The sequence below is a fragment of the Phyllopteryx taeniolatus genome, chromosome 2 (assembly GCF_024500385.1).
Source record: "Phyllopteryx taeniolatus isolate TA_2022b chromosome 2, UOR_Ptae_1.2, whole genome shotgun sequence".
Lineage (NCBI taxonomy): Eukaryota > Metazoa > Chordata > Actinopteri > Syngnathiformes > Syngnathidae > Phyllopteryx > Phyllopteryx taeniolatus.
Genome location: NC_084503.1, coordinates 5,192,973 through 5,220,397, shown reverse-complemented (window position 1 = coordinate 5,220,397; position 27,425 = coordinate 5,192,973). Strand labels below are relative to the sequence as shown.

General features: G+C 46.5%; 4 protein-coding genes and 1 long non-coding RNA gene across 5 annotated transcripts; 2 read left to right on the top strand and 3 right to left on the bottom strand.

Moving 5' to 3' along the window:
* Positions 1-629: 629 nt before the first annotated feature.
* Positions 630-3,505, top strand: LOC133468737 (uncharacterized). The gene has a single exon (XM_061755026.1). The coding sequence runs from the start codon at positions 703-705 to the stop codon at positions 3,481-3,483; it is 2,781 nt and encodes a 926-aa protein (XP_061611010.1). The 5' UTR covers positions 630-702; the 3' UTR covers positions 3,484-3,505.
* Positions 3,506-5,014: 1,509 nt separating this feature from the next.
* LOC133468772 (uncharacterized) lies at positions 5,015-11,323 on the bottom strand. Its single transcript, XM_061755054.1, has 7 exons — positions 10,903-11,323; positions 9,015-9,350; positions 6,735-7,033; positions 6,410-6,663; positions 6,086-6,331; positions 5,362-6,007; positions 5,015-5,270 (listed from the first exon to the last, which is right to left on the bottom strand). Exons 1-7 carry the CDS (start codon positions 11,021-11,023, stop codon positions 5,079-5,081), a joined length of 2,094 nt encoding a protein of 697 aa, XP_061611038.1. The 5' UTR covers positions 11,024-11,323; the 3' UTR covers positions 5,015-5,078.
* A 518-nt stretch (positions 11,324-11,841) lies between these two features.
* On the bottom strand, positions 11,842-15,260 carry LOC133469003 (gastrula zinc finger protein XlCGF52.1-like). The gene is made up of 2 exons (XM_061755518.1): positions 14,849-15,260; positions 11,842-13,744 (listed from the first exon to the last, which is right to left on the bottom strand). The coding sequence occupies exons 1-2, from the start codon at positions 15,024-15,026 to the stop codon at positions 12,648-12,650; spliced, it is 1,275 nt and encodes a 424-aa protein (XP_061611502.1). The 5' UTR covers positions 15,027-15,260; the 3' UTR covers positions 11,842-12,647.
* Positions 15,261-20,222: 4,962 nt separating this feature from the next.
* On the bottom strand, positions 20,223-22,544 carry LOC133469009 (zinc finger and SCAN domain-containing protein 2-like). Its single transcript, XM_061755531.1, has 3 exons — positions 22,223-22,544; positions 21,495-21,668; positions 20,223-21,266 (listed from the first exon to the last, which is right to left on the bottom strand). Exons 1-3 carry the CDS (start codon positions 22,332-22,334, stop codon positions 20,302-20,304), a joined length of 1,251 nt encoding a protein of 416 aa, XP_061611515.1. The 5' UTR covers positions 22,335-22,544; the 3' UTR covers positions 20,223-20,301.
* A 10-nt stretch (positions 22,545-22,554) lies between these two features.
* Positions 22,555-26,734, top strand: LOC133469215 (uncharacterized). Its single transcript, XR_009785642.1, has 2 exons — positions 22,555-23,267; positions 24,777-26,734. It is a non-coding gene; the product is annotated as an uncharacterized LOC133469215 (long non-coding RNA).
* The last annotated feature ends 691 nt before the right edge of the window (positions 26,735-27,425 follow it).

Genomic DNA, 27,425 nt, shown 5'->3' with positions numbered 1-27,425 from the left:
CGAAAAGGGACTTATGCGAATGAGCTTTGTTTTATCGGGGAGACTTTTGGGGAGAATATTTGATCAACATTGATATTATGAGAGGAACCAGCTACTTTCAAAACATTTACAATACAAATTCTTATTCAGTTTTGAAAAAAAAAAGCCCAGTTGTGATTTAACTTGATTTCATTTTAACCCAATAGAATTTGTGCAATTTTGCTCTGACGATATTGCTTTGGTAAATTCGGTCGAGATCAGGAGTGTTATGAATGTATTGTTGAGATATTTTATTGACTGTCCTGCAGTGGGTGCCTAATGAATGTGCCTGACGTTACAAAACTAAATCTATATAAAACACTTTATACATAGATAGATAGATAGATAGATAAATGCAGCCCTATGGGGGGCACAAGTCAGTGCAAACTGTAGGCCGGTCCCAAGCCCGGATAAATGCAGAGGGTTGCGTCAGGAAGGGCATCCGGCTTAAAACCTTGCCAAACAAATATGAGCGTTCATCCAAAGAATTCCATACCGGATCGGTCGTGGCCCGGGTTAACAACGTCCGCCACCGGCGCCGTCAACCTGCAGGGCGCTGTTGGAAATTCAGCTACTGTGGGTCGAAGTCAAAGAAGAAGAGGTGGAAAGCGGGTTCTTCGGCAGAAAGAGAAGAGGAAAACACAGAGCCTAGAACTGAATGTGGGGACTTTGAATGTTGGGACTATGACAGGAAAATCTCGGGAGTTGGTTGACATGATGATTAGGAGAAAGGTTGATATATTGTGTGTCCAGGAGACCAGGTGGAAAGGCAGTAAGGCTAGAAGTTTAGGGGGAGGGTTTAAATTATTTTACCATGGTGTAGATGGGAAGAGAAATGGAGTCGGGGTTATTTTAAAAGAAGAGTTGGCTAAGAATGTCTTGGAGGTGAAAAGAGTATCAGATCGAGTGATGAGGCTGAAATTTGAAATTGAGGGTGTTATGTGTAATGTGATTAGTGGCTATGCCCCACAGGTAGGATGTGACCTAGAGGTGAAAGAGAAATTCTGGAAGAAGCTAGACGAAGTAGTTCTGAGCATCCCAGACAGAGAGAGAGTCGTAATTGGTGCAGATTGTAATGGACATGTTGGTGAAGGTAATAAGGGTGATGAAGAAGTGATGGGTAAGTACGGTATCCAGGAAAGGAACTTGGAGGGACAGATGGTGGTAGACTTTGCAACAAGGATGCAAATGGCTGTAGTGAACACTTTTTTCCAGAAGAGGCACGAACATAGGGTGACCTACAAGAGCGGAGGTAGAAGCACACAGGTGGATTACATCTTGTGCAGACGATGTAATCTGAAGGAGGTTACCAACTGTAAGGTAGTGGTAGGGGAGAGTGTGGCTAGACAGCATAGGATGGTGGTGTGTAAGATGACTCTGGTGGTGGGGAGGAAAATTAGGAAAACAAAGGCAGAGAAGAGAACCATGTGGTGGAAGCTGAGACAGGACGAGTGTTGTGCAGCTTTTCGGGAAGAGGTGATACAGGCTCTCGCTGGACGGGAAGAGCTTCCAGAAGACTGGACCACTGCAGCCAAGGTGATCAGAGAAGCAGGCAGGAGAGTACTTGGTGTATCTTCTGGCAGGAAAGGAGAGAAGGAGACTTGGTGGTGGAACCTCACAGTACAGGAAATCATACAAGGAAAACGGTTAGCTAAGAAGAAGTGGGACACTGAGAGGACCGAGGAGAGGCGAAAGGAATACATTGAGATGCGACACAGGGCAAAGGTAGAGGTGGCAAAGGCAAAACAAGAGGCATATGATGACATGTATGGCAGGTTGGACACTAAAGAAGGAGAAAAGGATCTATACAGGCTGGCTAGACAGAGGGATAGAGATGGGAAGGATGTGCAGCAGGTTAGGGTGATTAAGGATAGAGATGGAAATATGTTGACTGGTGCCAGCAGTGTGCTAGGTAGATGGAAAGAATACTTCGAGGAGTTGATGAATGAGGAAAATGATAGAGAAGGGAGAGTAGAAGAGGCAAGTGTGGTGGACCAGGAAGTGGCAATGATTAGTAAGGGGGAAGTTAGAAAGGCATTAAAGAGAATGAAAAATGGAAAGGCAGTTGGTCCTGATGACATTCCTGTGGAGGTATGGAAGCATCTAGGAGAGGTGGCTGTGGAGTTTTTGACCAGCTTGTTCAATAGAATTCTAGTGCGTGAGAAGATGCCTGAGGAATGGAGGAAAAGTGTACTGGTGCCCATTTTTAAGAACAAAGGTGATGTGCAGAGCTGTGGCAACTATAGAGGAATAAAGTTGATGAGCCACACAATGAAGTTATGGGAAAGAGTAGTGGAGGCTAGACTCAGGACAGAAGTGAGTATTTGTGAGCAACAGTATGGTTTCATGCCTAGAAAGAGTACCACAGATGCATTATTTGCCTTGAGGATGTTGATGGAAAAGTACAGAGAAGGTCAGAAGGAGCTACATTGTGTCTTTGTAGATCTAGAGAAAGCCTATGACAGAGTACCCAGAGAGGAACTGTGGTACTGCATGCGGAAGTCTGGAGTGGCAGAGAAGTATGTTAGAATAATACAGGACATGTACGAGGGCAGCAGAACAGCGGTGAGGTGTGCTGTCGGTGTGACAGAAGAATTTAAGGTGGACGTGGGACTGCATCAGGGATCAGCCCTGAGCCCCTTCCTTTTTGCAGTGGTGATGGATAGGCTGACAGATGAGGTTAGACTGAAATCCCCGTGGACCATGATGTTTGCAGATGACATTGTGATCTGCAGTGAAAGCAGGGAGCAGCTGGAGGAACAGTTAGAAAGATGGAGGCATGCACTGGAAAGAAGAGGAATGAAGATTAGCCGAAGTAAAACAGAATATATGTGCATGAATGAGAGGGGTGGTGGGGGAAGAATGAGGCTACAGGGAGAAGAGATGGCAAGGGTAGAGGACTTTAAATACTTGGGGTCAACCGTCCAGAGCAATGGTGAGTGTGGTCAGGAAGTGAAGAAACGGGTCCAAGCAGGTTGGAACGGGTGGAGGAAGGTGTCAGGTGTGTTATGTGACAGAAGAGTCTCTGCTAGGATGAAGGGCAAAGTTTATAAAACAGTGGTGAGGCCAGCCATGATGTATGGATTAGAGACAGTGGCACTGAAGAGAAAACAGGAAGCAGAGCTGGAGGTGGCGGAAATGAAGATGTTGAGGTTCGCTCTCGGAGTGACCAGGTTGGATAAAATTAGAAATGAGCTCATCAGAGGGACAGCCAAGGTTCGATGTTTTGGAGACAAAGTTAGAGAGAGCAGACTTCAATGGTTTGGACACGTCCAGAGGAGAGAGAGTGAGTATATTGGTAGAAGGATGATGAGGATGGAGCTGCCAGGCAAGAGAGCTAGAGGAAGACCAAAGAGAAGGTTGATGGATGTCGTGAGGGAAGACATGATGGCAGTTGGTGTTCGAGAGGAGGATGCAGGAGATAGGCTCTCATGGAAAAGGATGACGCGCTGTGGCGACCCCTAACGGGACAAGCCGAAAGGAAAAGAAGAAGATAGATAGATAGATAGATAGATAGATAATTTACTTTAAAAACTTCATTAATGGGGTACTTACAAGGAGAGACTAGCAAACCTGGCAACCCACGTTTCCATTTCTCTTGGCCACGCCCCTCAAAGGGACATATGAATACGACAGTACTTTCGCTTTTTACAACCAGTTTGTTAATATTCTACGTATGTAAATTTTGTTGATATACAAGTAGTTTGAGTTACAAGGTTGGTCCAGGGATTAGGAATTAAACCCGTACAATAAAGGTACACAAAAAATTGTAAAAAAATAAACGAAAGAAACAAATAGGAATACTGTTAAGAAATGAAACTAGTTAGTAAACAAGTGAGTAGGAAGTGAAGAAAGCTGCTCCGTGTTGTTAGCTCGTCAGCGCGTCCACTAGTCGCTGAAGTTGTCGCTGGTTGTCCGAGAAATTTCCTTCTCGCACTCTTCCTCGTTCACATTTTCACACGATTATCGCTTGACACTCGATCTCTGCTTAGCGATGTGTTGCTGACAAACTTGCGGCTAGCAAGCTAAGCTACGGTATGCTAGCTGGATAAGCTTCAACGTGCACCGAGACGAGTTTTATCCGGAAACAAAGACTGAACAAATGCAGTTCTTTAGTCCACTTAAGCGGAGCCTTCAGTTCCGAAAGAATCGTTTCGTCAGTCTCGTGTGGTAAAAAAAAAAAACGAGTAGCTCTGCAGCAGAAGTGGTACGGCCATAAATATTGTACAGAACTCTAGATGAAGCGAATTGGACCGACGTGCAGAGTGGCCGCCATCTTGAACCGGGAGTCTCACCATGACCCCGCCCCTCCATCCCATTCGGACTTTGGGCATAAGCACACTAATAAAATCAGAACTCGCAGAATTTCTAACGATTCTCATGCCGTTTGTTGTTACAAACGTCAGACACGTGGTTACAACACAAAAATAAATAAACACAAAATGCACGTTTAAAATGTTTTGTTTCTCTCCAAAAAAATGTTACTTTCTCCAGTTAGATGTCTATCTATCTCTGTTCCATACTGTTATTGTTATTTGTCCTCAAAAGCAATATGGTTTCATTGAAATGCATTTTAGTAGACGACTGCATCAAAACTGACACAGAGAGGAATATTGTTCACTCTGCGCAATGCGCGCGACATGTTGCGCGGGGTACGGAAGGCACGCGTGAAGGTGCCCGAGCCGCCGGGCCCCCGCGCGGTATGGGGGGCGCGCGGCGATCTCCCGAGAGCGCGGCGCCGGGGAGCGCACACTAAACCGCTGCCGCCCGAGCGCGCCTACGTTAGGATGGCCTCGCCCCGCCCACGGGCCTGTCCGGGCCGAAGCGTCGTCATTGTTGTCGTCAATCAATCAATAAAAATAAAGAAACACAATATGTCTAACAGATACATAAATAAATACATAAATAAATAAATAAAAATAAAGAAACACTATATATCTTTGGCAATCTTTTTAAAAAGAACAAATAGATAAATAGATAAAAACACTTTTTTATATCTGTGCATAGGTCAGATGCCACTGAACATTTGGATGGAAGTAAAAAGTTTGGGGGCTTCCTCCTCAGGAGGTGGCAACACCAGATAGGATCCCAAGAGAGTCTTGATTGTATCCCGGGAAACAAGAGGCACGTAAGTGGTCAGAAGCGACGACGACAACAGCACGCACCACGCCGGATGCTATTGGGTGTTGGGGGCGCGGGGGGCGATCGTTGGGAGGTTGAGGCAGCAGATGGCGTAAGGACTGATGTTGGGTCTGCGTGTGAGAAGAAAGAGCAAAATGAGAGGATGCATGGAAAGGGAAGACGACTGAAAGACGCATACGCAGATATTGTCTCCAGCATTACCTTTGATTGTGCCTCGTCCCTCCTCTTCTCAGCGAGCCAGTCTTCCACCGAACGCCCTGCCGACTGAGAGCAAAAGTGCTCGTTCCTGTAACGGCTGTGGCCAAATGCTTTTGACTTGGGGTTTCCACAAAGCTTGCATTTATGTTGAGTCGCATTTCTCCTTTTGGGACCACCACTGCTGCCAGGGGGGGTGCTGACACTTGGAGTGGCGAAGCCCATATGCGGCCGTATCTGATGCTCCCGTATGCGAGCAGCAGGGGAGGACGAAGCGGACACAGCAGCAGCGGAGGAGGACGAAGCGGACACGGCAGCAGCAGCAGTAGCGGAGGAGGACGAAGCGGAGACAGTGGCGGAGTAGAGCGAAGCGGATGCAGCAGCAGCAGCGGCGGCGGAGACGGAGGAGGAGGAGGATGAAGCGGACACACGCGCTGCAAAAAGCTCTAGCAGGACAGGCCCTCTGTGAGTGACTGCCAGACCAGAGGTGTCGTTCGGGTGGTGGTATTCCAGGCCTTTACTGGGCTGCACCGCCTTCTCCAGTAAAGGCTTGGACGGTGGGAGTGCCTCTGCTGCGACCTGGTCTGCGGTGGGCGCCGGAAGCACTACGCACAGGCCCCTGGCCAGTTCCTCCTTGCTTCTCCGCTTGTACCTATTAAAATAAACAAATAAAGGGCAAAATAAAAATGCACAAAAAAGGCCCGGATGCGTGCAAGTGAGCGAGTCTCACCACTGTGAAAGGGTCCGGTGATTGACCTCCACCAGCTGGATGGGAGCGGCGGCCAGCAGCTGCGCAGACCTGCAGATCTGTTTGATGCGCCCGAAGTCACGCATCACTAGCCCCCATCGGCTCATCCGGATTCCGGCCAGGCTGTGCCCCTGAGCGTGGATGTGGCACAGCTCGATGAAAATGGCCTCCATCAACCTGCTCACACTCGGGAAGTGCGCCACCTCCGTGCCCTTTCCGATGGCGAGACTATCCGCAGAAAACGCTGCCACGTGAGTTGCCAGCCTGGAAACCTCTCACATACCTTACAGGACAAACCGCACGTACCGTTTGGCACTGTCCAGGCCCGTCGAGTGGCGATTTCTGGCCGAGGTCTTGAAGCGGCCCTTGGACAACCTGTCCTTGTGCCGCGTGGGAAGGGTAAGGGGGGCCTTGTCCCTGGAGTCCAGCTTCAGCCACAGATCCCTGATGTTGGCCACCTGCGACTGAGTGACAAAGGGACTCAGACGCAGCTCCACCAGCGCCGACGTCAGGCGGCAGACGTGCTGGTAGCCTGTGCGTCCGTCCGGTCCGAGGACGTCCTGCGTCAAACGGGCGGCTTTTGGTCAAACTGGCAATTCAGCAAAAAAGACAAATGGACGGAGAGGCCTACATCCTCTACGTGGGCGTCTGGAGGTGGTGGGGGCGCAGGCGTCCTGTCCCTGTCCCTGTCCCTGTCCTGGCACTCCATCATGGACTCAGACAAGGCCATGAACTCCGGGTCTCCTTCGTCCGGATCTTCCACGTCGACCGCCCCGTCGTCCTCCTCCTGCTCCTCCTCCTCCTCTTCCTCCGCCACCTTGTCCATCCAAGCAGTCGGGTCCTCATCCTGTCCCTTCTTGTCACGACCGGGGTCCGGATGGAGCGCGGCGCCGGTCTGGGCGTACAGGTAGTCCAAGCCGATGAACTCCCCTGAACGCGAGCAATTTCGCGAATTTTTCACAGACACCTGTTGAACTGTTGCTGTACTCATGAATCGGGAACAACGTGTGTGCACACAAACAAATTAATTTGCCGGAAAAAAAGTCATTTTAACCCAATAAAAACGATGTAATAGGCTGAATACTATTAGATCAACATTCAGTTCGAATTTTCACAGACACCTGTTGAACTGTTCCACTAATGACTCGGAAGCAACGTGTGTGGACACAAACAAATTAATTCGACGACGCAAATAAGTCATTGGACGGACCCAATAAAAACTATGTAAAGTGAATAAATTAATCAAAGGAAGCTTACCTTGAACGGCAATGGCGTCTATATTACGAACGGCGGCGGAGGGTGGGAGGAACCCGCACTGAGGACAGCCAATCGGGAGTGTAGAGAGTTTATGGTGTACGCTGATTGGCCGCCCTAATAAGTTAGGTGGACCAATCAGCGAACACCGAGTATGGCTTCCCTCGGGGAAAATGCATTTAAAACTCATTCACTGCCAGGCCTCCATGTTAACATGGATATTTGAATTCAACAGCCGTCAATGGCAGTGAAAGAGTTTCATATGTGTGCTGCTACAGAGCTGCGCTTCCTTCTACGGCACTTAAGCACCCGATTGGACACGTAACCCATGTAACCATGTGAGCAACTCACTGCTGATTGGCTGCCTCGCCCACGTGACCGAAATTCTGCATTTGGATGCGGACAAAACACCGCAGCACCGGATGCAATTGTTACATAAGGGGCATATGTAAATCGCTTGATAAAGAAAAAAAAAAACTTAATTGAATCAGGAGTTTGTACAGTTATACTACAGGTACTATTAATCATGAGAAAAGACCACACAGCTTTTTTTACTACTATTAGTATTATTACGTTTATTAAAATAGTACAGATGGTAAATTTGGAAAACTCACAAACACGTACGCCACACACAGACACGGAGAGCCAAAGGTGTTTACTGTACACAGTGGGGCAAAAGCACAACTGATCCTTCCACGTCTGTGCTAAGGCTTTCTGCAAACCGAAAAAAATGCCAAAACCGAGGAAATCGTTTTGTTTTACGATTATTTTTTCTAAATAAACCTAGAGCAGAAATGGAATTATTCGTAAACCAGGTCATTTGTAATCTGAGGTTCCGCTGTGATTAGGGAGTATGGACAATGATTTTGTCAGTTCAGTTGATTCTGCAGCTTCTCACTACCACACTTGTGTCTCTTAAACTGATCCTGGCAAAAGAATGTATTATCACACACACTGCAATGGAATGGTTTCTCACTAGTGTGTTTAGTAGTGTGCTTTGTTAAATAAGCCTTTTTAGCAAATCTTTTATCACAAACTGAGCAGGCAAAAGGTTTCCTACTCGTGTGTGTAGCTGTGTGTCTTGTCAAACCTTTCTTCACAGTAAATCTTTTACCACAAACTGAGCAGGAAAAAGGTTTCTCCCCCGTGTGTGTTCTTGTGTGTGCTGTTAAGTGTCCCTTTATAGAGAATCTTTGACCGCAAACTGAGCAGGCAAAAGGTTTTTCTCCAGTGTGTGTTCGTGTGTGTATTCTCAAATCTCCATTCTGAGTGAACCGTTTACCACAAACGGAGCAGCCATAAGGTTTTTCTCCTGTGTGTGTTCTTGTGTGTCTTGTTAAATGTGTCTTTTCAGAGAATCCTTTACCACAAACTGAGCAGGCAAAAGGTTTTTCTCCAGTGTGCGTTCTTGTGTGCATTTTTAAACTTCCATTCTGAGTGAACCTTTTACCACAAACTGAGCAGACGTAAAGTTTTTCTCCCGTGTGCGTTTTTGTGTGTATTTTTACATTTTTCTTGAAAGAGAATCTTTTACCACAAACTAAGCAAGCAAAGGGTTTTTCTCCAGTGTGTTTTCTAATATGTTCTTTCAACGAGGACTGGTTGTAAAACGTTTTGTCACAGTGAGAACATTGAACACATTTGTTGTCAGTGTCACCTTTCGAGTGTCGTTCATCTTCATCATTGTCAGAAGAGTGTGAAGTGATGTCGTCACTATCTGATAGTGGAGCTGAGAGGTCGTCCAATTGGGATCCTCCACAGCGGTCTCCATCACCTTCTTCACTCTTCACAATGACACAAATGAATGGAACCTTGGTGATATCATCCTCCTGCTCTTCTTCTTTAATGTAGGGGGGCTCAGACTCGTCTTCATCGTTACTGTGAGGGGGCTCTCGCTCCTCCTCTTTAATGTGGGAGCACTCTGGCTCCTCCTCTTCTTTGAGGTGGGGGGATTCTGGCTCCAGCTGCTCAGGACAAAGATCTTCACTGACGTCTACAGGACACAAGTAGACAAAGACCCACGGTTCACTAAAGTGAAGTTTGCTCAGTCAAGTCTCATGTTGTGACTTTGATGTTGCATATAACGTGTTACTATTAATACTTGAAATACAGTGGAACCCCGCAAATAAGAACCAGCTAATAGCAAAAATCTGTGGCTAATTGATCCCCATTTTTTTTGTCAATTTTTAATTTTTTATTTTTTTTTTGAGAACCTCAAGAAATCTTGAATAGGCAGGGATAAACTGCCACAAAGGGTTTTTGGGGTTGCCCCCCGAAAAAAGAAAAAAAATTTTTTAAAGAAAAAATAAATGTGAAAAAAATCTGCGAGGATGCGCTGGTCCACTGTAATAATAATAATAACAGCTATAATAATAAATAAAATATTCATTTTCAATAACATCAAGACATTGGACATAAGTCTACACACCCCTATTCAAGTTGCAATGTGACAAGTGGCCGTAATCTTTGTGGAATTTTCGAAGAAACAAAAAAAAAAAAAATGGAATAAGAGCTTCAAATGCCTCTAAGATAAATTTTCGTAACTAGTGTGTAAGCCTGTCTGCGGCCTTTCGACTCGGGGCGTCCCGATCCAACAATTGAGAGCCGGAAATCTGCTCTGATTTAATTGATTTACTGTAAATATAATTTTTTTTAGCAATTAAGTACACAAGTGTATACAGTAAATCAACAGGTCGGTGATCGTTTTTTTAAAACTCGCTGATCGTTGATCAGCCCCAAAAATCCTGATCGTGTAAAACCTCATTGATATTATTGGAAATGAGTGACAAATTAATTTTCTTGAGCAAAAAACACTTGAAATCAACTCGTTCGTGAAATATGAACCACTTTAGCTCCTTTACGTTGTGCTAACTGCAATGATGCAAATAAATCGAATGAACAAAACCGACGCAGGACAGATTGCGTTCAGAGTTCAGAAGTTAATTTTAGGTTTTTGAGTATATTGGGGGGAAAAAAATCAATTTGGCAGATTATCGTAGACCATAAATCTGTATATAGAGGCGCAACAATTAATCGACAGCTATTTTGATCATCAATTAATTCCCGAGACATTTTTTTAATTAAAATTGTCCAAAACCTGAGATTACATCTCAACAGCAAATATCCTCCGATCTTTGTTTTCTTTCGTGAAAACGGACTGATTATCTTTTGTGTTGAATCAAAATAAGACGTTTGCAAACATCTGCTTTAGAAAACAAGGATCAACATTTGGGCCTCTTTCGTAACATTCAAATCAGTCATCAAATTATGTTCGCGCATTTTCTAATAATACCCGGTTTTTGAATAAAGGGATGGGAATTGACAACTGACAATTTTGAAATAATGTCCCATTTTTGGAATCAACGGATGTAAACTTTCAAACGCTATTTTTAATCTTTCGTTGTCATTTTTCAAACCTGTCATCCAAAAACCACGGAGGCGATGATCCCATTCTTTTTGGAAACAACCTGGTGTATTTTCCATCTTTGCGATGAATTCCTTCCACTCCCGATCGAGGCCAAAATGAAAGTAAGAAGCGAGCAAACCTGCTCCGAGTCGCACAAGTCGAGGCTGCTCGCAAACTGCCTCCAGTCGTTCAACTTCCTCCTCTTCTGCCCGACAAAGGTCCTTCTCCGACTCTTCTTCTTTCACACGTTTTGCACACATCTTCGCACGACGATCCCGACGCTTTATACTCACACTCGATCTCCGCTCGGCGATCTAAATTCTTTGGGAGCTAAGCGAAGCTAAGCTAGCGAGCTCGAGGAGCTTCAGCGTGCAGCCAACAAATGTTGTTTCCGTTCACTTAAGTCGAGATGAATGTACCGCGTGTACGCTTCGGCGGGCAACGTTCAACTACTCGTTCGCAGGGAAAGATGGCGCGAAGCTCGTGCACAAAGAGTCTCGCTGCTGCAAACTTCACTTGGGCCTCGTCTCATTTCGCCACTTTCGATTTGTCACTCCTCGGTTGGCATGCTTGCAAAAATCCCATCGAGGAGACGAGGAGGCGTGGCAAAAGGAGGCTTGGGGGAAATGAGACCGCCGGCCCCGGATGACGTCATCTGGATGGCGACGGCTCCTAAAGATGGCGTCACATCATTGATACGTGTGGGAAACTCAATGATGACTCTCACCGCTTTCGGCGCGGAACTTCGAGTGGGATTATATTCAAGTCCAATTGAGGTCACACTGTTCTTCTTAACAAGTTTGCAGATGCAAAGGCCATCGTGATTGGTCGGTCCGTCTCCACCCGCACGCACGCAGCGCATATTTGGAGTGCCTCGTAAACAACGTTGGGAAGATGACTTTGGAAATGGAGTTGCTTTTGGCTTTCAATTAAGCACTGTTGGAAATGTAATAGTAGTGGAACCCTTTTCGTTACTTTCTCAAAGTAATGTAACTAATTACATTTGATGACTTCATTTTGAAAGAATGCATCAACAGCAGCCAGGTTCTACACACACAAAACTGATAACAAAACATGATGACGTGTAAATACATATTTAAAATTTTTTTTGTTGCATGACACGTGTACAGCATGTGGAAATCCATTCAAGCAAATGACAAATTTCACTTCACATGACAACCCTGATAAGTCAAAGTTCCATAAGAAGGAAAACAAAGTCCCAAATTGTGAAGGTGAAACTGTTCAGAGGTCAATGTTGTATAACGAGGAGTCCAAACCTGTCCAAATCTCAGACAAACTAATAGATTGCACCACAAGGTGGCGCTTGGAGTTCATAGTTGGAAAAAGAGCTCACGTTTGAGACATGAGTGGCACGTGACCAGAGCGCGCCAATCGCAAGCGTCAGCTTGACAAGGAGGAAGTGATATGAAAACAATTTGAGCTTCTGTGCAACTCAAACTGGAATCATGGAAATTTCCAGAAGCAGCTGTAATTTGATGGCACACTTTCTCCCAGTAATGTAATGGATTACAATAACATCCATCTTGTAAATCAATGACCTAATCTTGTTACATGCAGTTCGAGTCGTACGGTCTCGCTCGGGCGCAACATACATTGGCGTGATCGTCAAAATCCGCAGATGGGCAGGGAGCGGCCAAGTCCGGCTCCGGTCCCCACGAGTACGCCGGCTGCTGTGCCACCGCATTTTTGACAATTACAGCATCCGATATATCGGGATACGGTACATTCTTTGACATTCTCATTCATATACGCTGTATCTATTGATCGAAGCGAAGCTGTTTCATCAAATTCACCTCGAACAGTCTTCTCCAACTCAGTACGCGACCTCCACTAATATCGGTTTCTGCAGTTTATTCCGTAGCTTCATGGAGCGCTGCTCTTCTCACCAGCACACTTGTGTTTCTTAAGCTGATCCTTTCGAGAGAATCTTTTGTCACACACATTGCAGCTGAATGGTTTCTCACCAGTGTGCGTCCTCATGTGCGCTGTTAAGTTTGTCTTTCCAGTGAATCTTTTTCCACAAACTGAGCAGGAAAAGGGCTTCTCCCCCGTGTGTTTTCTTGTGTGCATTCTTAAATCGCCGTGTCTCGAGAATCTTTTGCCACAAACTGAGCAGCCAAAAAGTTTTTCTCCAGTGTGTGTAACTGTGTGTCTTTTCAAATAGGTTTTCATCGAGAATCTTTTCCCACAAATTGAGCATGCTAAAGGTTTTTCTCCAGTGTGCGTTCTTGTGTGAACCCTTAAATCTCCATTCTGAGTGAATCGTTTCCCACAAATTGAGCAGGCGAAAGGTTTCTCACCTGTGTGCGTTCTTGCATGTATTGTTAAATCTCCTTTCTGTGTGAATCTTTTACCACAAACTGAACAGACAAAAGGTTTTTCTCCGGTGTGTGTTTTTGTGTGCATTGATAAAGTTGACTTTCTCGAGAATCTTTTACCGCAAACTGAGCAGGCAAAAGGTTTTTCTCCAGTGTGTGTCCTTGTGTGCATTGTTAAATTGGCCTTTAATGAGAATCTTTTACCACAAGCTAAGCAGGTGAAAGGTTTTTGTGCAGTGTGCGTTCTTTCGTGTGCTTGCAGCAATGACTTGTTGTCAAACGTTTTGTCACAATGAGAACACTGAATGCTTTTGTTGTCAGCGTGACCTGTCATATCACCTTTCCAGTGTTCTCCGTCCTCATAGTCAGAAGAGTGTGACGTTGCGCTGTCACTATCTGCGAGTGGCGCTATGAGGCCGTCTGCTTGGGATCCTCCAAAGTGGTCTCCATCACTTGCTTCACTCTGCACACTGACAGCAGTCAATGAGAACTTGCTGATTTCATCCTCCTCCGCTTCCTCTTTAAAGAGAGGAGACTGGAGGTCCTCTTCCTTTTTGATCTGCGGAAGCTCCTCCTCCTCCTCCTCCTCTTTGATCTGGAGGGACTCTGGCTCCTGCTGAAGAAGATCTTCTCGAGTGACGTCTGCAAAACACAACAGGACCAACAAGCATAGTTTGGTCAAGCTTTGCTCGGTCACGTCTCACGTCGTGACTTTCAGTTGGCGTATCATTGTTTATACAGCGCAACCTCAGGTACCAAAAGACCCGTTTACGAACAAATCGGGTGACGCCCCATGTTTGCAGAAAAAAGACCTCGTTTTACAAACTATTTTCAATTTACCGACGGAATGATGTACATTGTTCCATTGTTGGATGTTCCGCCTACGCACGTCGACCCAATCACAGATCCCAGCGGTGGCCGCGTTGTTTATGAATGAACACGGAAGTAAGTGCAACGTCAGCGGGCGAAGCTTTTGCTAAACGCGGGGCAAGCAGTCAGAAAGGCTCGTAAGAAAACTGCTCCAACTTGTGTGAGGTCGCGCTTGTCATCGATGGCAGAAGGATCCGCGCTTAGCTTCTTCTCGCGTTGTGTAACCGTCATTGGCGCCGTGCGTCACGCAATGCCAGCGGGTTCTGTATCTGTGTGGTTGTTTTTTTGCTCTTCATTAGACTGAGCGTAAAACACTCAGTGGCGATAGCGTGAGCGAGGCAATAAAAAAAAAATGATCAAAAGAAATAGAATAGTAATTCATCCTTTAAATGACAATGTGACGTCCCACTTTTCTGATATTTCGCTGGATTGGTTCGTTGTGCCACAATCAACCAATGAATTAGAAAAGAAACAGGAAAGGACTACAGGAGGCCCAATATTGACGCTTGAGAGGCTGAAATTGCGCCATTTGGACAGTTTGAAGTTGAACAATGGCTCGAAACAATGAAACGAGGATCAAAATAGTTGTGGATGCATTGGATAATCGATTCGTTGTCGGTGAATCGATTAACTGCGGCGCATCTGACGTGAACATGCTTCCTCCTACGATGCAGCTTTACTTCAATGAAAGCACGTAACCATTTGGTTTTGTGTGCATTTCATTTGAATACGGGGACATTCCGAGGAATTAGAGTTTTACGAGCTTTGTCACGGAACGAATTCAATTCGCAAAATACCACAAAGTTATTGATGTCAAGGTACGTCATTGATTCGAATTAAAAACGGGAAATAACCGCAGGGACACTGTGAACAAACCTGCTCTCTGTAGCAAATCTCGAGCTTGCAGCTCGCAAACGGCGTCCAGTAGGTGACGTTCGGTCTCTTCTGCTCGACAAATGTCCTCCTCGTACTCTTCTTCTTTCACACATTTTGCCCACATTTTTAGACGGTGACTGCAATACTGTTCAGTCACACTTGATCTCTGCTCAGCCATGTGTCGCTAACAATCGTGCGTCTCTTTGTTAGCGGCGAGCAAGCTAAGATAAGCTAAGCTTAGCTCGCTCGAGAAGCTTCAACGTGCACCGAGACGAGTTTATGCAGACACGAATGAAGTTTTAGTCCAGTAGAGTAGTGATGGACGTCCTCAGTCGAGTTTTCGGTCTGTTTACTACTCATTCAGGAAGAATTATTTAGCGAAGCCGAACTGGAAACGTTACGTCTACGGAAGTAGAGCTGCAGCGGACGTACTACGGCAACTCCACTTGGACAAACTAAGGTTGTGCCTCAATTTTCGTTTGAAACAATTTGAAGCGATTTTTAGACGTTTTTGTTTTTTACGATCGTTTGGTGTGTGGTTGCGATACAAAATATATATTACAATGTGCGTGAAAATTGTGTCACTCCAGAACTGTTATTTTTAAGAATGTCCATCCTTCCATTTCTCTACCGCTCATCCGAGGTCGGGCCGCAGGGGCAGTAGCTTTAGCAGGGACGCCCAGACTTCCCTCTCCCCAGCCACTTCATCCAGCTCTTGCGGGGGGCTCCCGAGGCGTTCCCAGGCCAGCCGAACGACGTAGTTTCTCCAGCGTGTTCTGGGACGTGCCAGGAATACCTCACCAGGGAGGCGTCCGAATCAGTTGCTCCAGCCACCTCATCTGGGTCCTCTCGATGTGGAGGAGCAGCGGCTCTACTCTGAGATCCTCCCGGATGACCGAGCTTCTCACCCGTTCTCTAAGGAAGAGCCCGGACACCCTGCGGAGGAAACTCATTTCGGCCGCTTGTATCCGGGATCTCGTTTTTTCGGTCACGACCCACAGCTCGTGACCATAGGTGAGGGTAGGAACGTCGATCGACCGGTAAATCGAGAGCTTCGCCTTTCGGCTTAGCTCCTTCTTTACCACAACGGACCGATACAAAGTCCGCATCACTGCAGATGCTGCACCGATCCGCCTGTCGATCTCCCGTTCCATTCTTCCCTCACTCGTGAACAAGACCCCAAGATACTTGAACTTGGAACAGGATCTCATCCCTGACCCGGAGAGGGCACCCCACCGTTTTCCGACTGAGGACCATGGTCTCAGATTTGGAGGTGCTGATTCTCATCCCAGCCACTTCACACTGCTGCGAACCGCTCCAGTGAGAGTTGGAGGTCACGGCTTGATGAAGCCAACAGAACCACATCATCTGCAAAAAGCAGCAATACTGAGGCCACCAAACCGGACCCCCTCCACGCCTCGGCTGCGCCTTGAAATTCTGTCCAGAAAAGTTAGGAACAGAATCGGTGACAAAGGGCAGCCTTGTCGGAGCCCAACCCTCACCGGGAACGAGTCCGACTTACTGCCGGCAATCCGGACCAAACTCTGACTCCGGTCGTACAGGGACCGAACAGCCCGTATCAGGGGGTTCGGTACCCCAAACTCCCGAAGCACCCCCCCACAGGACCACCCGAGGGACACGGTCTAACGCCTTCTCCAAGTCCACAAAACACATGGAGACTGGTTGGGCGAACTCCCACGCACCCTCAAGGACCCTGCCGAGGGTATAGAGCTGGTCCACTGTTCCACGGCCAGGACAAAAACAACACTGCTCCTCCTGAATGTGAGATTCGACTTCCTGACGGACCCTCCTCTCCAGCACCCCTGAATAGACCTTACCAGGAAGGCTGAGGAGTGTGATCCCCCTGTAGTTGGAACACAGCCTCCGGTGCCCCTTCTTAAAAAGGGGGACCACCACCCCAGTCTGCCAATCCAGAGGCACTGCCCTCGATGTCCACGCGATGTTGCAGAGGCGTGTCAACCAGGACAGACCCACAACATCCAGAGCCTTTAGGAACTCCGGGCGAATCTCATCCACCCCCGGGGCCTTGCCACCGAGGAGCTTTTTAACCACCTCGGTGACCTCAACCCCAGAGATAGGAGAGCCCGCCTCAGGGAACCCAGACTATGCTCCCTCATCGGAAGGCGTGTTGGTGGAGTTGAGAAGATCTTCGACGTATTCTCCCCACCGGCTCACAACGTCCCGAGTCGAGGTCACCAGCGCTCCATCTCCAATATACACAGTGTTGGTGGTGCACTGCTTCCCCCTCCTGAGACGCCGGATGGTGGACCAGAATTTCCTCGAAGCCGTCCGGAAGTCTTTCTCCATGGCCTCACCAAACTCCTCCCATGCCCGAGTTTTTGCTTCAGCGACCACCAAAGCTGCATTCCGCTTGGCCAGCCGGTACCCAACAGCTGCCTCAGGAGTCCCACAGGCCAAAAAGGCCCGATAGGACTCCTTCTTCAGCTCGACGGCATCCCTCACCAACGGGTTCGGGGATTGCCGTCACAACAGGCACCGACCACTTTACGGCCACAGCTCCGGTCGGCCGCCTCGGCAATGGAGGCGCGGAACATGGTCCACTCGGACACGATGTCCCCCGCCTCCCCCGGACCATGAGCAAAGTTCTGTCGGAGGTGGGAGTTGAAACTCCTTCTGACAGGGGATTCCGCCAGATGTTCCCAGCAGACCCTCAATACGTTTGGGCCTGCCACGTCGGACCGGCATCTTCCCCCACCATCGGAGTCAACTCACCACCAGGTGGTGATCAGTTGACAGCGCCGCCCCTCTCTTTACCCAAGTGTCCAAGACATGCGGCCGCAAGTCCGATGACACGACCACAAAGTCGATCATCGAACTGCGACCTAGGGTGTCGTGGTGCCAAGTGCACGTGTGGACACCCTTATGCTTGAACATAGTGTTCGTTATGGACAATCCATGATGGACAAAAGTCCAATAACAGAACACCGCTTGGGTTCTGATCGGGGGGCATTCCTCCCAATCACGCCTTTACAGGTCCCACTGTCATTGCCCGCGTGAGCATTGAAGTCCCCCAGCAGAACTGGAGTCCCCAGCGGGAGCGCTCTCCAGCACCCCCTCCAAGGACTCCAAAAAAGGTGGGTACTCTGAACTGCTGTTTGGTGTATAGGCACAAACAACAGTCAGGACCCGTCCCCCCACCCAAAGGTGGAGGGAGGCTACCCTCTCGTCCACCGGGGTGAACCCCAATGTACAGGGGCCGAGCCGGGGGGCAATAAGTATACACACACCTGCTCGGTGCCTCTCATCGTGGGCAACTCCAGAGTAGAAGAGAGTCCAACCCCTCTCGAGAGGACTGGTACCAGAGCCCAAGATGTGTGTGGAAGCGAGTCCGACTATATCGAGTCGGAACTTCTCGACCTCACACACCAGCTCGGGCTCCTTCCCTGCCAGAGAGGTGACATTCCACGTACCCTAGAGCCAGCTTCTGTAGCCGGGGATCGGATTGCCAAGGTCCCCGCCTTCGTCCACCGCCCAGTTCGCACTGCACCCGACCCCTATGGCCCCTCCCACAGGTAGTAAGGCCATGGGAAGGGGGACCCACGTTACCTTTTCGGGCTGTGGCCGGCCGAGACCCATGGGTGCAGGCCCGGCCACTGGGCGCTCACCTTTGAGGCCCACCTCCAGGCCTGGCTCCAGAGGGCAGCCCCGGTGACCCGCGTCCGGGCAAGGGAAACCTAGATCCATTTATAGTTTTAATCATAGGGGTCTTTTAGCCGTGCTTTGTCTGGTCCCTCACCTAGGACCTGTTTGCCATGTGTGACCCTCCCAGGGGCATGAAGCCCCAGACAACTTCGCTCCCAGGATCATTAGGACACACAAACCCCTCCACCATGATAAGGTGACGGATTGCAGGATGGGATTTTTAAGAATGTATAAGTTGAAAAAATTCACTCATTAGATGCATGAGACCCACGTATCCAATATTACCCTCCATCCAGCCATCCTTCTCCCTCTCCCCAGCCACTTCGTCCAGTTGTTCCAGGGGGATTCTGAGGCATTCCTAGGCCAGCTGGGAGACATTATATTTTAGTATCCTGGTTTTCACGCGCACGGTCTGCGTTTCGGCGCACCGAGGGTGTGCCCTTGAAGAGGTGCCTGGCAGTTATAATTCAGTGGCACAAAGTCGCTCTTATGCCTGGTGAAACCACGTCTAAATCTTGGCGCGGTCGGTCTAACGCATTTTTCGTGAATTTGATCGATACGTGAACAGTGAGCATCAAACCCTCTGAATCACCGCAGAAATCAATAAATTGAACACTATCATCATCATTGTTATATATTTTTGGAAGTTATCCAACTGGCCGGGGCACACGAATGATCATGGCAGTTATCACCAGCTCATTGTGTATATAATAAGGGCCCCCGGCTCACGTGGTCTGTTGTCGCGTCAGCCAAGAGCAGCGACATGGCTCCACGCGAGCACGGAGCGCTGCGATTACGCGTGGTCCTCTCCCGCACAGAGACGTGTCCAAGCGAGACCGCGATGAAAGTGAATGAGAGGAGCCGCCGCACACACACACACACACACACAGCCTCTGTTTACCAAACTACCAACACTAGTCTAACCTGCCACTGGCGCACACTTTTGCCCCCTGCTGTGCCATCTTTATGCCAGAGGCCACCAAACCGGACCCCCTTAACACCTCAGCGGCGCCTAGAAATTCTGTCCATGAAGGTAACAGAATTGGTGAAGAAGGGCAGCCTTGGCGGAGTTCAACCCTCACTGGGAACAAATCCTAACCCTACTGCTGGCAATGCGGCCCAAACTCTAGACACCACTTCTACAAGGACCAAACAGCCCATATGAAGGGCTCTGTGACCCCATACTCCCGGAGGACCCTGTCGAGGGTGTCGAGCCGGTCCATACTCCTCCTCCTGAATCTCAGATTCGACTTCCTGTTGGACTTTGCTCTACAGAGACCCTGAAGAGACCTTAGCAGGGAGACTGTGTTAACCCCCTGTATCGCTAATGTATCAGTATACATTGCTATTACATCGCTGTTCAGCGTTTGCGCCCCTGCCATATTACATTTCTTAACACTATTGCTTTTTTTAAAAAAATAGGTTTTTACAGTATAATTACTGTAATACCCTTGCGTATGGATCTCCGACGCCCTTTTCAGCCATTTAATGTACACCAGGAAATCCGCAAAACACAAACTAAATCAGCAAACTTGTTCAGGAGCTTATGGTGGCCACAGCTCACGCCCAGATACTCACACACAGCCCCACCAATGTCACACAGCACCCGAATAGCCATGCCCATGTTGAGTGGATGCAAAGTTCTCGTAAAGTTGTGAAATAGAAGATATAAAGACACTGAACATTTTGAAGACTTTCATTTTATTCAGGATCATTTGTACACTTTTACAGCTTACCGCAGTCAGTTTCTCCACTGCCTCTTTAAAGCTTCACTGACTACTACGATTCTCACCAGCACACTTGTGTATCGTAACCTGATACTTATTACAGAATCTTTTGTCACACACGCTGCAACTGAATGGTTTCTCTCCAGTGTGTGTTCTTGTATGCCTTCTTAAATGTCCCTTCTGGGTGAAGGTTTTAGCACAAACTGAGCAGGCAAAAGGTTTTTCTCCACTGTGGGTTCTTGCGTGTTTTCTTAAGCTTCCGCTTTCAGAAAAGCTTTGGCCGCAAACTGAGCAGGCAAAAGGTTTCTCGCCAGTATGCGTTCTTGAGTGTGTTCTTAAGTGTCCTTTTTCAGTGAATCTTTTACCACAAACTGAGCAGGCAAAAGGTTTTTCTCCTGTGTGTGTCCTTGTGTGTGCTTTTAAATTGCAATGCTTCCGAAAAGTCAAGAGGCAAACTGAGCAAGTGAAACGTTTCTCTCTAGTGTGTGATTTTTTGTGTGTGGTCAAAGTGGCTTTTTGGGTGAATCTTTTATCACAAACTGAGCAGACAAAACGTTTCTCTGTCGTGTGCATTGTCAAGTGTACTTTCAAAGTGTACTTGGCATCAAAGGTTTTGTCACACTGAGAACATTCCCAGCGCTTCTTGTCACTGTGACGTGTCATATCACCTTTAGAGTGTTCGTCACCGTCGTCGTCGTCATCCATGTCGTCGTCATCGTCGTCATGAGAGTCACGAGCGTGCGACATTGCGTCGTCGCTATCTGAGAGTGGAGCAAAGAGGCCGTCTGCTTGTGATCCCCACTGGTCTCCGTCACCTTCTGTTGTCATGCGTTGACTTGAGCTGCTGCTTGGAAGCTCCTCCCCACTTCGACCTTTGTCCTGGTCTTCTTCACTCTTTAAATGGACGCCAGTTAATGGCAACCTGGTGAAATCATACTCCTCCTCCTCTTTCATGGGACGGGACTCTAACGCTTGTCGCGCAGGATGAAGATATGTTTCACTGATGTCTGCAGGACACGAGAAGACAAACACACGTTTGGTTTGGTGAAATCAAGTCTCAGGTTGTGACTTCAATGTTGTGTACAACTGTCGTGTTTTCGTGGTGGCCGTGAAATCAACGAATCATTTGCGTTTCCATTCATTTGAATGGGAAACAGTAGCTCAGTTTGCAAATGTTCTGCCGTTACGTCGGCGCGATCTGACCGTCCGATTGCGTCCACAGCGGTCTCCGTTACCTTCTTCGCTCTTCACAATGCGACCGGTGAACGGAACCTCGCCGATATCGTCCTCGCACTCTTCTTCTTTGACGTGAGGAGGCGCCGGCGCCGCTTCCTCTTTAATGTCGGGTGGCTCTTGCTCATCCTCTTCTGGCTCCCGATGCTCACGACGTACGTCTTCCTCGCTGACGTCTGCAGGACACAAGAAGACAAACGCGCATTTGACGTCAAGCAAGCAAAATGAAATGTACCCAGATCCTGTGCATCACTGGTGTCAAAGTGGTGGCCCGGGGACCAGATACGGCCCGTCATGTCAATACACGTGGCCCGCGAGAGTGCGCATCGACTTTGTGTTTCTTGCTAAAAAAAACAAAATTGCAAATCGGCTTCACTTTTAAAAAAAAATTGAGATACTGCGAGCATTTTTTTGTCACCAACCCCCCCTTTTAAAATAAAAATGATTCATACTGTCGTTGAACAAACAGTTTTTACTGGCGTCTGATTTCAAAAGTAATTCTCCATTAATTTGTGTCTATGTAACAATTTTTTCAGCATGTTAAATTAGCGATGGAGCATCATTTTGGGGTGCTAGCTGTTGCTCATATGATAGATGACAGCGATAAAAGGTATAATAAATATGATGATCAATATGATATGTATGCAATACAAATACGTTATTTCAGAAGTGCGTGTCAACTTGCTCGCCCCTCGCAAGAATCAGTAGCAAAAGTCCAAAGTGACCAAACCTGCTCCGCGTGACACATCTCGAGGTTGCCCCAAAACAGCGTCGAGTGGCTCCTTCTCCGTTTTCCTTCCCGAAAGTTCCTCCGCGTAGTCACGTGTCGTTCTCGCACACATTTTCTTTCGCGCGATAATCACAACATTTTACCCTCACACTTGATCGCTGCTTTGCGACGTGTTGCTCGCGTGGGCGTCGCTTGGTCAGCGGCTAGCAAGCTAAGCTAAGCTAAGCTATCTTGAAAGACTTCGACGTGCACCGAGTCGAGTTGAACTGGACAAGATACTGTTTTAGTCAAATGGAGGCTGCAGTACTTCCAGTACTTATTCAAAAAGAATCATTTAGTGAAGCTTTTGTCGTCACGTAAAAAAAAAAAAAAAAACGTTGCGCTGCTGTGGAAGCAGTACGGCGGCTCCACTTGGACAAACTTCATGTGCGTCCCAGTATTGACTTCGAATTCGGTGGTTTTCGGTGGTAATCATTCTCAAATTTTTTTGGGGGGTCCGTGTCTCGAGTGTTTCGATTACGTGTCGTGATTCATCACAACAGAAATGACAAACACACGAATACCTGTACTTCTACGTAATTTTAAGACAAACATTCCCTAAATGGCGACACACACACACGTAGTTTGTCCAAGTGGCGTTGTCGTACAACAGTACGTTGTTTTTTTTTTGGGGGGGGGGGGGTTCCCTTTAACATCAGCACACCCGCTTCCTTGTGTAGTTAATAATTCTTAAATTATTAGTGAACGTACAGAAGGCTCGATACGGTAAGCCCATCCCAAGTTGACTCGACTAAAACATAATTTGTTCAACATTCGTGTCCGGATAAACTCGTCTCGGTGCTCGTGGAAGTTTTTGAGGGTTAGCTTAGCTTAGCATAGCCTTCTAGCTGCTAACAAAGAGCGAGCGACACGTCGCTGGACGGAGATCAAGTGGTGTGATTATCTTGTGAAAACGTGTGCAAAAAAAAAAGAAAGTGCCAAAGAAGAAGAGTACGAGGAGGAAGTTTGTGGAAGAAAAGAGTTTTCAAGAAGCATCGCAGAGCAGGTTTGTTCACTTCTTAACGTTCCCTATTTTTGGGTGAAAAATCACTGACATATTTACACCAATCATTTTGTTCGACGTAATATACGTAATATGCACTCCAGTGATTTACGACTTTACGTTGTTTTCACGGGCCCGCCCTGTACACTGGAAAACAAACAAACAAACACATTTTCGTTTGCACATTATTCAAATGTGGGCATTCCAGTCCCATAACTGCACAATTTTTTCACTTTACTCGAGCGGCGCTGTACCTGAAGCAAACTCAAAACTCAAATTTGGGCTTCCAAAACAAGGCAAAAATAATAATAATAATAATTGAATAAACACCTGTTTGTCACAAAAACAAACAAAAAAATGACAGTCCAAAAGTCTCTGAGAACAGCTGAACTTTATTTGGGCTTAATCAGAGGCAATTTAAATTGAACATGAGCTTGAATGCGATTGGCTAATTCTGAACAGTTAGGACGAGCTTTATTTCCCCAGAGTGAAATTTGTCTTGGACTCAGTGACAACTTCTTAACTTAAATCCGTCCCACCAGTACACCGCGTTAATCGTAAAACATCAGAGGCGCTGGAGTTTTCTGGGTTTTGTTTACTCGCGAGACAGATGCCAGGAGGAAGGAGAGATCAGACCTGACGCTTTTGTTGCTGCGAGTACAGAACATGTTTCCTCTAAGATTCAAAGTTTTATCAAAAAGCAATCATCTTCATGGCCAAATCCACATTTTTTTTGTAGAAAAAGTGGAAATAGACTAAATATTGTGTGTGTTTATATATATATTTTTTGTCTTTAGAACTACATTAACAGCACCTTCCTCTTATCTTTTCCCCCCCCATTCATTCTCTACAAAAACATAATTTTTTTAGAACACAAGTTTGCCAGCTTGCACTGAAATGAAAGAAAACCTCATTAACATTTTTTTTTTTTTCACATTTTGTCTCAGGTTTTAAAGTTGAAGACACGCTCTCTTAGGTGTAAATATGCACTGTTAAAATACTGCTTCTTTTCTTTCCAGTCCACTTTGCCCTCGATCATTTTATTTTGCTCAGTGTAACAAACCAACGTTATCCTTTTTGTCCTTCAACTAATGTTCGTCCTTTAATTTCTTGGTAAAGTCACTCAATTATAATTATCCACATGTAAATAAACAACAGAAACTTGGGCAACCACGTTATCTCAGTTGTTTATTTTTGTTTCCCCTTTCTCAAAATGTAGTTTTTTTTTATTTCAGTTGAGTTGTTTATAGATCACACGAATGGTGGGGGGAAAAAAAAAAAAGTTTTGAAAGGCTATATCTTGGTTCCATTTTTTTAGATCACAAAAAAACTGTGTAGACTTTGTATATCGTCTGGCTCTTGATTTAAGTGCTGTAATCCTCTGGGGGATCAATACAGGATAGCGTAAACATTACCAAAAGCCTGCATAGACAACACACAACACGAGAGTTGACTTGAGTAAATCTTGACTTGACGGAACCGCGTGCGTTTGTCTTTTTTTGTGTTCTGCAGACGTCTGCGACGCACATCTTCGTCTTGAGTATCGGGATTGGCGCTCCGGGATGGAGCGGCTGGAGCCAGAGCGTCCACGCGTTAAAGAGGAAGAGCAGGAGGAGGACATCAGCGCGTTTCCATTGACTGTCAATGTGAAGAGTGAAGCAGAGCGCTGTGGAGGATCACAAGCAGACGGCCTCTTACCGCCGCTATCAGATAGCGATGACACAACAGCCCATTCCCGGGACACTGATGATGGCGAACACTCAAAAGGTGGCATGTCATGTCACACTGACAAAAAACATGTGAAATGTTCTCAGTGTGACAAAACCTTTGACAGAAAGTCATTGTTGATAAGACACACAAGAACACACACAGGCGAAAAACCTTTTGCCTGCTTAGTTTGTGGCAAAAGATTCTCTTTAAAGACAAATTTAACAATGCACACAAGAACGCACACTGGAGAAAAACCTTTTGCCTGCTTCGTTTGTGGGAAAAGATTCGCTAAAAACACCAATTTAACAATACACACGAGAACACACACTGGAGAAAAACCTTTTGCCTGCTCATTTTGTGGGAAAAGATTCACTCAGAAGGGAGATTTAACAATGCATACAAGAATACACACAGGAGAAAAACCTTTTGCATGCTCAGTTTGTGGTAAAACATTTACTGAAAAGAAAAATTTAACAACACACACGAGAACACACACTGGTGAGAAACCATTCAATTGCACTGTGTGTGATAAAAGATTTTATGTTAAGCGTGAGGTTAAGAGACACAAGTGCGCTGGGGAGAAGAGCAACAGTTAATGAAGCTGCAGACAAAACTGAAGGAACTAAAAACTGAAACTGTGCACACGCAGCACTTCTGCGTTTGACGTACAGCGGCGTGCGAACTTCCGTTCGCCAGGCAAACGCAGAGTGATAACGACAACAACATAAAACTCTTCAAAGTAGACTCGCCGCCTGCTGGAATTATGATTAGTTCCAGGTGAATGACATACCGGTATTAGCTTTGTGATTGCTCCAATGACCCAAGTATCAACGAAGTAAAGGAGCAAGATCAGATTTTCATTTGCAGTTTCACAGTACAGTGCGTGTGGTTCTGGGATTTCTGCTCACCGTTCTTGTGATGGCTTTGAGCCCACCGGGTGAGATCTTGCGTGGAGCCCCAAATCGAGGGAGATTATCAGCGGTCTTGTATGTCTTCCATTTTCTAATAATTGCTCCCGCAGTGGATTTCTTCACAGCAAGCTGCTTACCTATTGCAGATTCAGTCTTACCAGCCTGGTGCAGGTCTACAATTTTGTTTCTGGTGCCCTTTGACAGCCTGTTGGTCTTGGCCATAGTGGAGTTTGGAGTGTGACTGTTTGAGGTGGTGGACAGGTGTCTTTTATACTGATGACGAGTTCCAACAGGTGCCAATAATACCGGTAACGAGTGGAGGACAGAGGAGCATCTTAAAGAAGAAGTTCCAGGTCTGTGAGAGTCACAAATCTTGCTCGTTTGGAGGTGACCAAATACGTCTTGTCCACCATCATTTGCTAATAAATCCTTTGAAAATCAGACAATGTGATTTTCTGGATGTTTTTTCTCATGGGTGAGGTGATGAAAATGACAGGCCTCAACGTTGTCACACATTGAAAGAAAGGTTGTTTTTCCGTCAGATGGCGTCCCAGTAGCTTGAAACAGACGGACGCCGGGACGCCGCCTCACCTTCACGTGGCGCACACTTGACTTGATTCCTACACACTAATCGCGGGATCAGGATCAGTTTTGCTTTTTTTCCCCTCCCGCACCGTGTGAACATCATCGGCTCCGTGCGCGCAACACATTGTGTGTACGATATTGTATCTTTGTTTTTTTTGGTTTTTTTTTGCTCTTAATCAGGCCTCAGAATGCCTCCAAAGAAAGGGTCAAGCCATCGTGGTCACTTGTCTTACTGCTGCAATAAAGAAGATAAGAAAAGATAAACATCTTTTTCTCTGCATTTTTTTTTTTGTCTGCCAAAATCTACCATCTGTATTGAGTGTACACCGATGCAGCAACTCCACACGATTCTTCCGTAATGAAAACGAGCCCACAACATCAACACAAAACACACCAAGCGGTCATCTGATGGGATATGAAACCAATCACAGTTTGGGGGGAAAAAAAATGCATTTTAATCTGAAAACAAAACGCCTCTCAGATGAAAGAGCATCGAATGGATCTATTCAAACCGAAACAAAATCGAGCATGTGGGTCTGCAGGCCGCATTGTGACCCCAGCGTGGCCGCGACGCCCCGCAAAACTACGATTACTAGTCTGGAGCTTTTCTACATTTGCAACCGAACAAATAAATAGAAACTATTTTGTTTTTTTTATAGCAGCCTGGTCAATAAAGATCATTTGATGTGAATGTTCAATTGTGCATTTTGTATGTGTGCTTGTGGGTGTGCTGGCGCCTGGCTCGCTTGAGTGAACTAAAAAAATAGTACAGAGCAGTTTTAATTTATGAACGAAGATGCATTGGTGAACAATAGCAATGTGAAAAAACAAACGATGACCATTAAGCATTAAAAAACAAAAACAGTTGTAAACACAAAATATTATAAAACACAGAAACGTGTGAGGGATTAAAAATAGAAAAGACAAATGATTTATTTTTTAAAGCAAGCTAGAT

What these genes read in the sequence shown, in the direction of transcription:
- LOC133468737 (XM_061755026.1), top strand. Translation starts at nt 703, where the DNA reads ATGACAGGAAAATCTCGGGAGTTGGTTGACATGATGATTAGGAGAAAG.
- LOC133468772 (XM_061755054.1), bottom strand. Translation starts at nt 11,023, where the DNA reads ATGTGTGCAAAACGTGTGAAAGAAGAAGAGTCGGAGAAGGACCTTTGT. An exon ending in ACTTGTGCGACTCGGAGCAG is followed by an intron (nt 9,351 to 10,902) that starts GTTTGCTCGCTT and finishes TGTGTCCTGTAG; the next exon opens with ACGTCAGTGAAGATCTTTGT. An exon ending in CACCGGACCCTTTCACAGTG is followed by an intron (nt 6,008 to 6,085) that starts GTGAGACTCGCT and finishes TTATTTTAATAG; the next exon opens with GTACAAGCGGAGAAGCAAGG.
- LOC133469003 (XM_061755518.1), bottom strand. Translation starts at nt 15,026, where the DNA reads ATGGCTGAGCAGAGATCAAGTGTGACTGAACAGTATTGCAGTCACCGT. An exon ending in AGATTTGCTACAGAGAGCAG is followed by an intron (nt 13,745 to 14,848) that starts GTTTGTTCACAG and finishes TGTGTTTTGCAG; the next exon opens with ACGTCACTCGAGAAGATCTT.
- LOC133469009 (XM_061755531.1), bottom strand. Translation starts at nt 22,334, where the DNA reads ATGTGTGCGAGAACGACACGTGACTACGCGGAGGAACTTTCGGGAAGG. An exon ending in AGATGTGTCACGCGGAGCAG is followed by an intron (nt 21,669 to 22,222) that starts GTTTGGTCACTT and finishes TGTGTCCTGCAG; the next exon opens with ACGTCAGCGAGGAAGACGTA. An exon ending in CATTGTGAAGAGCGAAGAAG is followed by an intron (nt 21,267 to 21,494) that starts GTAACGGAGACC and finishes CGTGTCCTGCAG; the next exon opens with ACATCAGTGAAACATATCTT.